At 42.1% G+C, this 12,329-nt stretch overlaps 1 protein-coding gene across 2 annotated transcripts; it reads left to right on the top strand.

Annotated features, from left to right (window-relative positions):
• The first annotated feature begins 426 nt into the window (after window positions 1-426).
• CDKN2AIPNL (CDKN2A interacting protein N-terminal like) lies at window positions 427-10,588 on the top strand. 2 transcript variants are annotated; one of them, XM_081310037.1, is made up of 3 exons: window positions 494-846; window positions 2,658-2,757; window positions 7,637-10,588. In XM_081310037.1, exons 1-3 carry the CDS (start codon window positions 608-610, stop codon window positions 7,646-7,648), a joined length of 351 nt encoding a protein of 116 aa, XP_081166163.1. In that variant the 5' UTR covers window positions 494-607; the 3' UTR covers window positions 7,649-10,588. The 2 variants fall into 2 exon arrangements, with proteins under 2 accessions (XP_081166164.1, XP_081166163.1); XM_081310038.1 differs by lacking the exon at window positions 7,637-10,588 and having other exon boundaries at window positions 427-846; window positions 2,658-2,799.
• Window positions 10,589-12,329: the final 1,741 nt, after the last annotated feature.

The following is a 12,329-nucleotide window of genomic DNA, read 5'->3' as shown; positions in this document are numbered from 1 at the left end:
TGCCAGAGCAGGGATTTGAGTTTGCTCTAGTTTATCCTCAGCACCTAGCAAAGTGTCTGGCAAGTATTCATTGGATGGATTACTTACTCAGGCCTCAACCTGGGGGGGGGGGGGTGTTAAGACCCCTGGGAATAAATCAAAGAGAGACCCCAGGCAGCTACATGTATAGATCCCCAGAAATTAGGGTATCCCTCTGTGGCACAGGCCTCTGCTGTCGCTCAGGATAGGGCGGTGCCTGGAGACCTCGCAGGGCAAAAAGGACACAGCACAGTTCTATTTGGTATCCAGCTGCCCACTGGAGGTGGGGGTGCCTGGACTCCACTGGCGGACCTCAGTTTTCCCATCGGTTTTCCGTGGGGTCGATCCCGAGCCGCCCTTGCAGTCCAGAGTACACCCACTCCGCAGCCGCGGCAGGCTGCGGAGGTGTGAGGGAAGCCTCGGGCGCGGCGGGCAGAGCCGGGGTACGCCGCCGGGCCCGGCGAGGGCGCTCCAGGCCGGTCCTCCAGAGCAGTCGCGTGCCGCCGGGGCCCCTCTAGCAGCCGGGCGGTGGCGCGGTGTGCGTCGGGAAAGCGGCGGGAGGATCCGGCCCTCGGCTGCAGCGCGAGTCATGGTGGGTGGCGAGGCGGCTGCAGCGGTGGAGGAGCTGGTTTCCGGGGTGCGGCAAGCGGCCGACTTCGCCGAGCAGTTCCGCTCCTACTCTGAGAGCGAGAAGCAATGGAAGGCCCGCATGGAATTCATCTTGCGCCACCTGCCTGATTACCGCGACCCGCCCGACGGCGGCGGCCGCCTGGACCAGCTGCTGTCCCTCTCCATGGTCTGGGCCAACCATCTTTTCCTGGGCTGCAGGTGCGGACCCCTGCCGGCCGGCTGACCCTGCTCCCTGCCTGCCGACCCTCAGCCCTCTGACCCAAAACCTCTGTCCCAGACTGAACCCGTCCCCAACCTCCCATCGCATTGGCTGTTCCACCGGCTCCTTTCCACCTTGCAGCCCCTTGGAAAGATGCTTAATTTTTTTCTGAGCCTCAGTTTCCTCATCTGGTAAATGGATGGTTATGATGGCTACAGGAATTAAAAGACGAACAGCTTAGTACATGGTGGGCTCCGAGAGTTGCCACATTGCTCTTATCAGTATTACTAATTACTAGCTCAGATCACTACCTTTTCAGAGTGCGTTTTAAGTCCATTTGCTCCTTTCACTCACAAGGCAAAAGTGCATAGACTGAAAAAGACTCCCCTGCCATCAGATGAAGAGGCTGAGGGAGAGGAAATGATTTTTGTAGGGCATGCAGCTTCTGGCAGGATTGGTAGATTTTATACCACGATGGTAGGATCTGTGTCCCAGGACTTTGTCTCCCCAAACCCCAGACTATTTGATCCTGAGCAGGAGCTAGGTTTACTTTTTTGCCTTCCCTTTAATGAACTTTTTTGAACTTATCTTTTTGTGAAGGTCCCAAAGTCCACTGCTTCTTGGCAACTGCATCAAGAGAGCAAGGTCCTGCTTTTGAAATGCCTGATTGACCCTTTTTTGACCCCATTATGAAGAAGGCAGAGATCTTGAAGATCCCTTCTACCCTCTTACAGTTTCTTGAAGTTAGAAAAGAAAGACTTGGTTTGGTGGTGGTTTCTGTATCTTGCTTGACTCTGGTCACATGACCCCTCCAGGTCAACCCACTTGGATTTGCTTTGGTTTTGGTTTTGGTGCTGGAGGTTGAATGCAGGGCCTCTTGCATGCTAAGCACATGCTCTAGCACTGAGTTACACCCCCAACCCCAGATATTGGGATTTATTAGAATAGGATATACCAGATTCACCCATCCCAGACATACACTTCTCTCCTTTCTGCCTTCTATGTACCCCTGGGTATTCTTGGTTAATAGGTTCAAGATTAGACAGATGTCAGAGAATTGAGCAAATGAACAAATGATGCTGTTTTCATTAGACAACATTCTAGATGTTTAAAATAAAAAATATTTTTCCCTCATACCATATTCATGAATATGTACTGCCAGACATATGGTGCCTCTGTTTTTGAAAATCTTGAAACATCTGCTCTTATTGGCATTTCCAAAGCCTAATTCTGTACCCCAAAAGAGGAAGAACTATTTTCTAACCTTGTGCTGAACATATATATAGATTTCCCTGACAGTATCAAATTAGTCCACAGAAGAACCCAGCACAGTGGCCTGTACTTATAGTCCCAACTATTAAGGAGGCTGAGGTAGGAGGATCACTTGAGCCCAGGAGTTCTAGGCCAGCCTGGACAACAGCAAGACCCTATGCCTGCCTGCCTGTCTGTCTCTGTCTCTCTCTGTCTCTCTCTGTCTCTCTCTCTCTCTCTCATACTGGGGTTTGAACCTAGGGATACTTTACCACTGAGTACATCCCTAACCTTTTTTTATTTTTATTTTGAGACAGGGTCTCACTAAGTTGCTGAGGCTGGCCTTGAACTTGTGATCCTCCTGCCTCAGCCTCCTGAGTTTCTGGGATTACAGGTGTGTGTTACCATGCCCAGCAGTAAGACTCTGTCTCTTTAAAAAAAGAAAAATTTAATACTTCTAGAGTTAAGTTTACAGTCTTAGTAACTTGCAATTTCTTATTAACCCACAGTGACTAGTAATTCTTCCAAGGTTTTTACCGTACTACTTTTTATTGTGCAGTTACAATAAAGACCTTCTAGACAAGGTGATGGAAATGGCTGATGGTATTGAAGTGGAAGACCTGCCACAGTTTACTACCAGAAGTGAATTAATGAAAAAGGTAAACAGGATATCCAAGTGCATTTGATGAAAAAGTGTAGATTTAATGGTCCCTGCTTTGATGACACATATTGGGGTATACTGGTTTTTATGTTATTTTTTTTCTTGTAGATGGACTCAATACCTTAATTTAAATTAATTTATTTTTTCATGTGGTGCTGAGGCTCAAACCTAGTGCCTCACACATGCAAGGCAAGCACTCTACCTCTGAGCTATAACCCCAGCCCTGGGGTATACTGGTTTTTGAATACCTTGTTTATTATTCCACAGATCTATGCCCTTTCAGTTTTATTTCCCTGCAATTGGTATAAACATTTTTATAACTAGCTAACAACCCACCTTAATAAGTTATGCACTGTTGGTGGAATAATACCTAAACTCAACCTCTTTGGTTTGTCTACGTACACTCCATTTTAAGTTTTTTTCTTGATTTTAAGGAAACTGTTGGCTAGACTAGTGCAAAAATTTCCCAATTGTTAAAAAATCTTGTTGGTAACAAATTAGTGCATTAGTGCCCCTTCAGGTGAGGGCTGGACCTTCAGGTGTCTGGCCTCTCTGACTTGATAAGGAATGTGGCTAGAGTAATGTCCAGATCCCATAGCTGCTCCCTAGTCTGCCGGGTTGGTTTAACCTGAGGCTCTGGGATTGGACAGGTGAGCTCTTGCCTAGGGTCTTGTATCTGTACCCTGGAGCTGCAGCTATGGAGAGGATAGGGCTGTGGAGGAGATGGGGTGGGGTTTCCCAGCTACTTTTCCAGAATAACCCTCAAAACATGCATTTTTCACATTTTTCCAGTCTCCTCATATAGCAAAACTAATTGCTCCCTTATCTTCTAAAGTTCCTTGGGGCATTTGCCCCAGCAGATTGTGATGTTGATGGTGCCTGATGTTTTAGTCCTTATAACTGCAACAGGCACTCAGAAAATACTTCCAAAATTAACCAAAGCAATAAAGAGCTTCTGGCCCCTTTTTAGTTGTATCTTCAGCTATAGGTAAGCTCTTGTTTCACCCCAATTGGCATGTTTTAGGAGTCAGGGCACATAAAGAGGTCCTCTTTTGAATAGTTGAATCCTCAGCTGCCTAGAAAGGCATTTTAGTTCCAAACTTGATTTCTGGTTTGTTTTTCTTAAAATAAAACATTCTTTTATTAGTTTTTTAATCTAAACCTGGGGTCAGAAGATTCAGGTTGGTTTTTGAGATGCTATTTTATTTTTAAAATCAGCTGCTAATATATAGCAGGGAGCCATGTGAATTGGTAGTTTTGGACTTTTTGGAACCTTTCATATAATACTTTAAAAAATCCTTAGGTGTTCCAGAGTGGTGAGGGGGGCCAGCCAGGAAGGAGCTAGATGGTTGCTGGCTGTCAGACTATACCCCATGAGGCAGGGGTGATCCATCATTTTCTAACTACTTGTGGCAGTCTTTCCTTGTTTTTGTTCCTAAGGTGTTTTTGGTTGTCCTTCAGATCTGCTTTTCTTACGTTAGTTAGCCATTTTACTTCTCTGTCTTGGTTTTCTGAACAGTAGCTATACTCTTTCCAGTCCTGCTGGGCTATTAGAGATTAGAACACTCCATGATATTTGGGCTGTAGATCCCAGAAAGAGACTAAAGAGATTTTCATGTCCTCAACATTATCCATAGAAGTGTGTATACATTGGGAAGGATCTGTCTAAACTGTGGGGTTGTTTTTGGTACCTGGGATTGAAACCAGGGGCATTCCCCAGCCCTTTTGTGTATTTCATTTAGAGATAGGGTCTCGCTGAGTTGCTTAGGGCCTCACACAATTGCTGAGGCTGGCTTTGAACTCTAGATCCTCCTGCCTCAGCCTCCTGAGCCATTGGGATTACACGTGTGTGCCACCATGCCTGGCAGGATATGTCTAAACTGTAAAGGGGTCTTTCACTTTAAAAATGTGTAGAGCCCATGCCCTGGGATGCTTTTTAAAAAAAAAATTAAAAGAATTTTTTTTTTTAGTTGTTGATAGACCTTTATTTTATTTATTTATGCGCAGTGCTGAGAATCGAACCCAGTGCCTCACACGTGCCAGGCAAGTGTGCTACTGCTGAGCCCCAGCCCCAGCCCTGGGATGCTTTTTTTAAATTTTAATTTATTTTTTAGTTTTCAGCAGATGCAACATCTTTGTATGTGGTGCTGAGGATCGAACCCGGGCCGCACGCATGCCAGGCGAGCGTGCTACCGCCTGAGCCACATCCCCAGCCCTGGGATGCTTTCTTGATATCATCTTTACATAAAGCGAGTCTCCAGAGCAGAATCCTCAGGCTTGAGCTTATCATTCCTAAAAGCAGTGCTGCCTGGAAAAAGCCTGCATGGGGGCCATAATTCTATACTTTTATGGATTAGGTGTGTTTTAACTTCCTTTATATGAAACTAATGTTTTCTTTGTAACCAAGTTTAATTTTAGACTTCTGGTCATACTGAAAATGAAATTCATTGCTCCTGAAAAGTGAGATTCTTAGAGGGTACTTGGAGTTTTGCAGTTAAGACTCTTCTAGGGGGCTGGGGATGTGGCTTAGTGGCAGAGCACTTGTCCAGCATTCATGAGGCTCTGAGTTCCAGTCTCAGCACCACTAACAAAACAAAAGCCCGTCTAGATGAGCCCATCCTGAGAACAGGCCATCCACCTGTGTGCCATGACTATCCCCTCCACTGAAGACCGCTCTGCAAACACACTGGAAAGAGCCACAGGGCCTACACAGCAGTTTTGCCCCTTATCTGCAGTTTCTGCATGTTATAGAAGAAGCTGTGAAACATTAGGCAACAGTGCCAGCCCTGAGTGGGGGGAAAAAACCCTGATGTTAAGCCATACACCTGAAAATGTCCATTGTTGTACTGCCCAGAATTGAGTCTTAGCTCTAAAAGTAGAGATCAGTTGGGTTTTAAAGCTAGCTAGCAAGTGGAAGTGATCGCCTGGCATTGTTGGTATCTCAAGGCCAGACAGTGATGATGACTTAGAGACTTAAGCCCTCAATAAGATTTTAAAAATACTTTTTGGCTATTCTGCAATTTTGAGGCAAGTACATTTCTGTGGTCTGTTCAACTTTTTTTTTTTTTTTAATATGAGAAGTGAGTATTGGTCTTTGACAGGTGGGATTTGATAAACAGTTGCAGTGTATGATTTTCTCTTGTGAAAGAGGGTTTCAAACACAAATATATTGAGCAAACAATCTTGATTATCCAACCACTATCCAGAGGCACCTGCTTGAAGCATGTGTGGTTGCCCAGCTCACCTGTTAAAAAGTGATAATTAACAAAGAGGAGCAGCTGACTCAGGGAAGAGTGGCATTGCCATGACTGTCAGAGTTAATATTTCCAAGATAGTGTCTTAATAACGGAGAAAGGAGTGATTGACTCGGAAGCTGTCATTACTGGCTCAAACAAGTTGTCAAACTTAATTATTTGGTCAATTTTTCCTGAGAATATTTGTATATTCCCAAGAGGAAAAACGGCAGTATGAAAAGGGACCGTAGATGAAATGTGGAAAAAAAGTTAGAAAAACCAGTGTGCCTACATTTCAAGAGGCACTTTTTTAATGCATTATGCCCAGTCTTGGTAAGCTCTGAGGTAATGCTTTGGTGAGAATAGCCATGTTTTAAGTATTGACAAGTATTGCTGAATATCTAAAACAAATTCAACCTGTCAGACTCATTAATACAGAGGAGATCTTACATCTCAAGATAAAAAATATGCTCAGTGAAGCTACTTTTAATCTGTTAGAAGTCAAAAGAAGCCAATATTTTTATCTAGTGCCCAGGATGGTTGAATCAATTGCTAGTACCTTGTGGAAAAGACTGTACTGTGGCTGGGCATGGTGGTGCATGCCTGTAATACCAGCAACTCCAGAGCTGAGGCAGGAGGATCACAAGTTTGAGGCTAGTCTGGGCAACTGTCTTAAAATAGAAAATAAAAAGGGATGGGGATGTAGCTCAGCAATAAAGCTCTGGGTTCAATCCCTAGTATCAAAACAAAACACTGTACTTTTAGCAACCTATATCAGTGGCAACTGATGTACTGTTGTAGTTGGGGGTCTGTCCTGTTGGAAATTTGAGAGATAACTGAGAGGACTATTCTTCTTTAGACTGTTTTTTTTTTTAGGTGATACTGCATTCTTCCAAAAGGAGAAAGATTTCTTATATTTTGCTTTTGTTGAGGAATTTCATTTTATCATCACTTTAAAAGACTGACTGGCTTAGCTAAGAAATAGGTCATACCTTGAAATCTCTGATTACTCAAAAGACTCTCAGATTGATTCATTGCTAAATGTTAAGGAAATCCACTCAAATACAAGGTGACAGCCAAAGTGATTTCTTCACACCCTGCTTAAAATTTGTCTAAAGCCAAGTTTAAATTTACCAAAGGTGCTAGAGAGTCCCCAGAAAGAATATATCTGCTTCAGTTCACCACTATTTGAAGACATGCTTTTATAGTTTGTAATAGTGTGAACTCCTGAAATATATAACCTTCACATCTCCTAAATACCCTGACTCAGTGTGAGATGTTGTGAACTACTACCTGAATCTGACTACTTTTAATTTAGACCAAAAAGTGTTTGTGTGATTCTGCTTTTAGAATCCTTCACTGGAGAGCATGAAGGTGCATTTCAAGTATTTCTGTTACCGCTTTAAATTGTGAACATATATAGATTGCAAGAGACAAGAAAATTAGATTCTGGCTTCGAAATGGATGATGTGGTCAATGTTTTGCTAAATTTTCTGTATGTAGTAAAATATTAATAATTTGTGAGTAGACTTACCATCTGGATAGTACATAAATATTATATCACTGCTATATTTTAATTTATGAAGATGAATTCGATTCACTGGATTGCATGGCTATATAACCTTTTCTTTTTTTCCCTCTCAGCATCAAAGCTAAGGAGAAGATGTATCACATTTTCATCATGGGCCACAGGCTTAGAGAGGAGGCTGGAATGAATGTGACAGTGACCACAGCAGCTCTAGACTCCTGGTAGAGGCAGTTGGAATGAAAAAGGAATCTGTCTAGATTGGCTTATAGAAGTCATTATTCTTCCAGTAGCTACCACTGTAAAAGTATGCATGGATATTTATGTATTTATAAATCATGCACTCCAGGATGATTTCGTCAACATCATATAAGCCTTTGTTCAAGATGTCCTTTTTTGGTAAATGTTGTAATAGTGGCAGGTAATGAATTTTATAGTTTGGATTTTCAACAGTATACCTGTAAGTGTGATTCTGGTTGGTTTTTTTTTTTTTTTTTTTTTTTTTGCCTTTTTTTTCTGACTAAGGCAAATCAGATCTTTTATTTCCTTATTTCTACATGAAATTCCTTATTTATACCATACTATTCTTCACTGTCATTATATACCTATCTTTGTGTAGGAAATGAGAATCACATTGTGGGCTAAGGTACTCATGAGCTAGCTAGTTCATGGGAAGAGGCAGAGAGGCAGTTTACAATAAAGTATCTGGCTGCCCACTGCGGTGTTGTGCACCTATAATCCTAGTGGCTGGGGAGGCTGACACAGGAACATCAGAAATTCAAGGCCAGCTTCAGCGACTTAGCAAGGCCCTAAGCAACTTAGTGGGACCCTCAAAATAAAAAGGGCCAGGGATTTAGCTCAGTGGTAAAGCACCTGTGAGTTCAATACCTAGTACAAAAAAAAAAAAAAAAAAAAATAGCATCTGGCCTTATTTTAAAATTCATTGAGGGCCAGGGGTGTAGCTCAGTGGTAGAGTGCTTATCTAGCATTCTTGGGGCCTTAGGTTTCATTCCCAGCACTGCAGACAAAAAACAAAAACAAAAACCCAAAAAACAAGTAAAATTCACTCATAGGAGATTCTCTGGCTTTGTCCAGCCAGCCAGATGATTTGTAGATTGTCCAGGTCTCCCAGGCTGCTGGGTAAAACTTGGGTCTTCTAGACTTGAGGAACTGTCTTGCACAGTCTCTCAAGAAATACAGTATAAATCTGCTCTGCTTTGAAATTTTGGTATTCTCCCTTTAATTAATGTACCTGTTTTGAATCCTCTTCCTGTTCCTTTCATTTAGTTCCCACTATTACATATGTACCTCAAATCATAGTGGGACTGGGGCTTCATTTAAGGGTAGCAATGTAAGTCTAACACAGAAAGAGTCACTCATCATTGATAGGCACTGGCAATAGTTATGAAACCTGCCTTAACTTAATTGGTGAAAACAGGTAGAGCTGGTAAATAAATAAAGTAGAGCTGGTGTCTGTGGGCAGAGAAGTTATACTTTTGGATGAAGGCCAAGCATCTTCCCTTGTATGGGCCACATCTCTGTGCAGCTCCCAGTTCTAGTCTCCCTAATGATCATGAGATGGACTGAGTTAAGTCAGGCTCTCTGATCTGTAACTTTGGACAAGCTACTTCTTTCCTTACTTAAACTTGCTTGAATAATGGAGATCACAGAAATACCTACTACAGAGAAGCATGACAAGGATCAGGAGAGTAAGTTTGAAGGTCAAGCACAGTGCTCCTTGACTTGGTCTTTTTTCCCCTCAAATGCAGCCTAGATTTTTTCCATTCTGATTATTTGTACAACTTTGTGTGAGATTTAAAAAATTACATTACAGAATGGGAAAACATCTGTGTGATTATTCAGTTTTAAAATGAAATTCCCATAGATTTCTCATGGATTTTTCTTTCTTTTTTTTGTGCTGGAGATTGAACCCAGAGCCTTGGCCATGTAAAGCAATAAATACTCTACCAATTAAGCTACATTCCAGCCCTTGGATTTTATTTTCTATATGTAAGTTCCAATGAAATAGCCTTCCCTTGCATAAAAAGTTGATTTTCCCCAATCTCGTTCAGTTTGATTGTTTATTTAGTTTTTGGTGTTGGAAATTGAACCCAGAGGCCTGGGTCATATGAGGCAAGTACCCTACCACTGAGTTATACCCCCAGCCAACCCTATCTTTCAGTTTATTTTTTAAAGAATTCTACACTCTAGTTAACTAAAGTGTATTATTTATCTATAAATCTACCTATTTATTTATTTATAGTACTGGGGACTGAACCCCAGGGACATTGAACCCTGAGCTATATCCCTAGCCCTTTTTATTTTATTTAAAATTTTTAAAAAATATTTATTTTTTAATTGTAGTTGGACACAATATTTTTATTTCACTTATTTTTATGTGGTGCTGAGGATCAAACCCAGGGTCTCACATGTGGGAGGTGAGCACTCTACCGCTGAGCCACAATCCCAGCCCTTAAAATTTTTAAAAAAATATTTTTTTAGTTGTAGATGGACACAATATTTTTATTTATTTATTTTTATGTGGTGCTAAGGATCGAACCCAGAGCCTCATGCGAGTGAGGCAAATGCTCTACCACTGAGCCACAACACCCACTGCCCAGCCTCCTTTATTTTGACATAGGGTCTTGCTAAGTTGCTGAAGCTGGCCTCCAACATATGGTCCTTCTGCTTCAGTTTCCAGTTGCTGGAGGTGTGAGCCACTGAGCCTGACCTCTCATCTTACTTTTTATTTATTTACTTATTTTGGTACTGGGGATTGAACCCAGAGGTGCTTTACCACTAAGCCACATCCCCATCCCTTTTTTAAATTTACTTTTTTATTTTGAGACAGGGTCTCACTAAGTTTCTTAGGGCCTTGAGTTGCTGAGGCTGGCCTTGAACTTGCAATCCTCCTGTGTCAGCACCCCCAGGTGCTGGGATTACAGGTGTATGCCCCTGTGCCTGGTCTCATCTTACTTTTACAATTGGTAGTAACCTCATGTATAAAGTGAATATTTTAAATTTTCATTCTTCATGTATTTCTGGAAAAGAAAATAGCAAAGAAATTTAAATTTTTGTGTTGTAGCATTCCTTGTGTAGGTAAAATGGCCCATGATTGGCTTTGAAACAGGAGCTCATACCACATGCAAGCTGCAAGATTCTGACCTTTACATATACAGTTCTGCCCAAGAGTTGGGATGAGAATACGTAAAATGATATGAAGGGACACGGTAAAGTATAAACCTTCAAGTAATGACTAAGGATGTTTTCTGTTAAAGACACGCCTCAGACTTTATGAAAAGAACAACTAACTTATACAGTTGAGATGTTCAGCTAACAGTGATGGTCTCTCATGTTATTCAAGCTATATCTACAAAATTGCTTTCAGAAATATTCCTTAGAGTCACCCAATCATTCTTCTACCTTATCAGCGATAAGGATTCTCTCTGAACTTTTCCAAGATCCACTTGGAACAGCGGCTTACCTATCTGTGGGCACTGGGAGGAATCATTGCCTGTGCTCTGATGCTTTGGTATCTGTAGTAAATGCATACTGTCCCGTCTTGAATTTTCTATCACTCTGTCAGGTGACTTGTGTTACTCACTTCTCCAGTTCAAAACGGTTTCTGCTAACTGGGTGCAATGGTGCATGTCTGTAATCCCAGTATCTTACGAGGGTAAGACAGGAGAATCCCAAGTTTGAGACCAGCCTCAGCAATTTAGCAAGACTCTGTCTCAAAAATAAAAAGGGTTGGTAATAGTGATTAAGTGCCACTGGTGATGAAGCACCACTGGGTTAAATCCCCAGTACTGCAAACAAAACAAAACAAGAGATTAAGTATCTTAGGATCTCCAGTACCTAAATCAGTCAATCAATCAATAAAGGGTCTTGCCCAGCAGAATGTGTCTGGAAGGAGACTGTCAATTTCTGGATGTCTGAGGCCTGTGTGACCTATGATGTCTAATCATGGCTCTCATTCATCTCCCCCGCCTGCCCCAGGTACTGGGGATTGAACCCAGAGGCACCCTTACCACTGAAGTACACCCCCAGCTCCCCTCCCCACCTTAAAAAAAAAAAAATTGCAACAGGATCTTGCTAAGTCACCTAGGCTAGTCTTGAATTTGCAAAACTTGAATTGCTGGGGTTATAGTCACCTCACCTGGCTCTTATTCTTGACTAGTTTAGCAATAACTTTCAGTTCTGTAGGAGAAAGAATAAGTATGGATCTTCAGAGGTAAGAGTTTTAGAACTTAAAACAGACATTTAGTCAACAAAATTGCTTTAACAATTACTGAGTGCATTGCTAAGAAAAAAAGTCTGCCGTAATTTTGCATGTGTATAAATAAAATGAAAAGTAAGTCAGGCAACACTATTTTTTCCTTGAGGTTCACTGTGCTCTTTCTGAAAGTTAGGATTCCTGGAGCTGTGTGGTGGCATGCTGACTGACTCTTACACTTTTGTTTGGGAGGTTTTCTCTGAGTGTCAGCAGTAGGGCAGAGTCTTTCCCATGTGCTTGTCAGGAATGGAGGTGGGCCTGAGCCATTGAAGAGGTGGGGTAAAAAAGACCATTACCTGAGCCAGAAGCTATGGCACATACCTGTAATCCTAGCAACTCAGGAGGTTTAGGAAGGAGATAGCAAATTCAAGCCCCTTCTGGATAACTTAGTGAGACCATCACAAAATTAAAAAAAGGGCTCAGGATGTAGCTATTACCAACCCTCATTCCTGCCCTGGGTTCTCTCTGAGGCCACACTGTGAGGATAGGAAAATGTCCTAACTTAGATTTACACAAAAGAAAACCCAAGTGTCTAC

This window comes from Spermophilus citellus (genome assembly GCF_964194105.1).
Source record: "Spermophilus citellus genome assembly, chromosome: 1".
Lineage (NCBI taxonomy): Eukaryota > Metazoa > Chordata > Mammalia > Rodentia > Sciuridae > Spermophilus > Spermophilus citellus.
This window is presented reverse-complemented; position numbering and strand designations above follow the sequence as displayed.

Bases quoted from the DNA above. Each gene is read 5' to 3' on its own strand.
- CDKN2AIPNL (XM_081310038.1), top strand. From the start codon at position 608: ATGGTGGGTGGCGAGGCGGCTGCAGCGGTGGAGGAGCTGGTTTCCGGG. The intron at 847-2,657 runs GTGCGGACCCCT...TTTATTGTGCAG, and splicing joins CATCTTTTCCTGGGCTGCAG to TTACAATAAAGACCTTCTAG.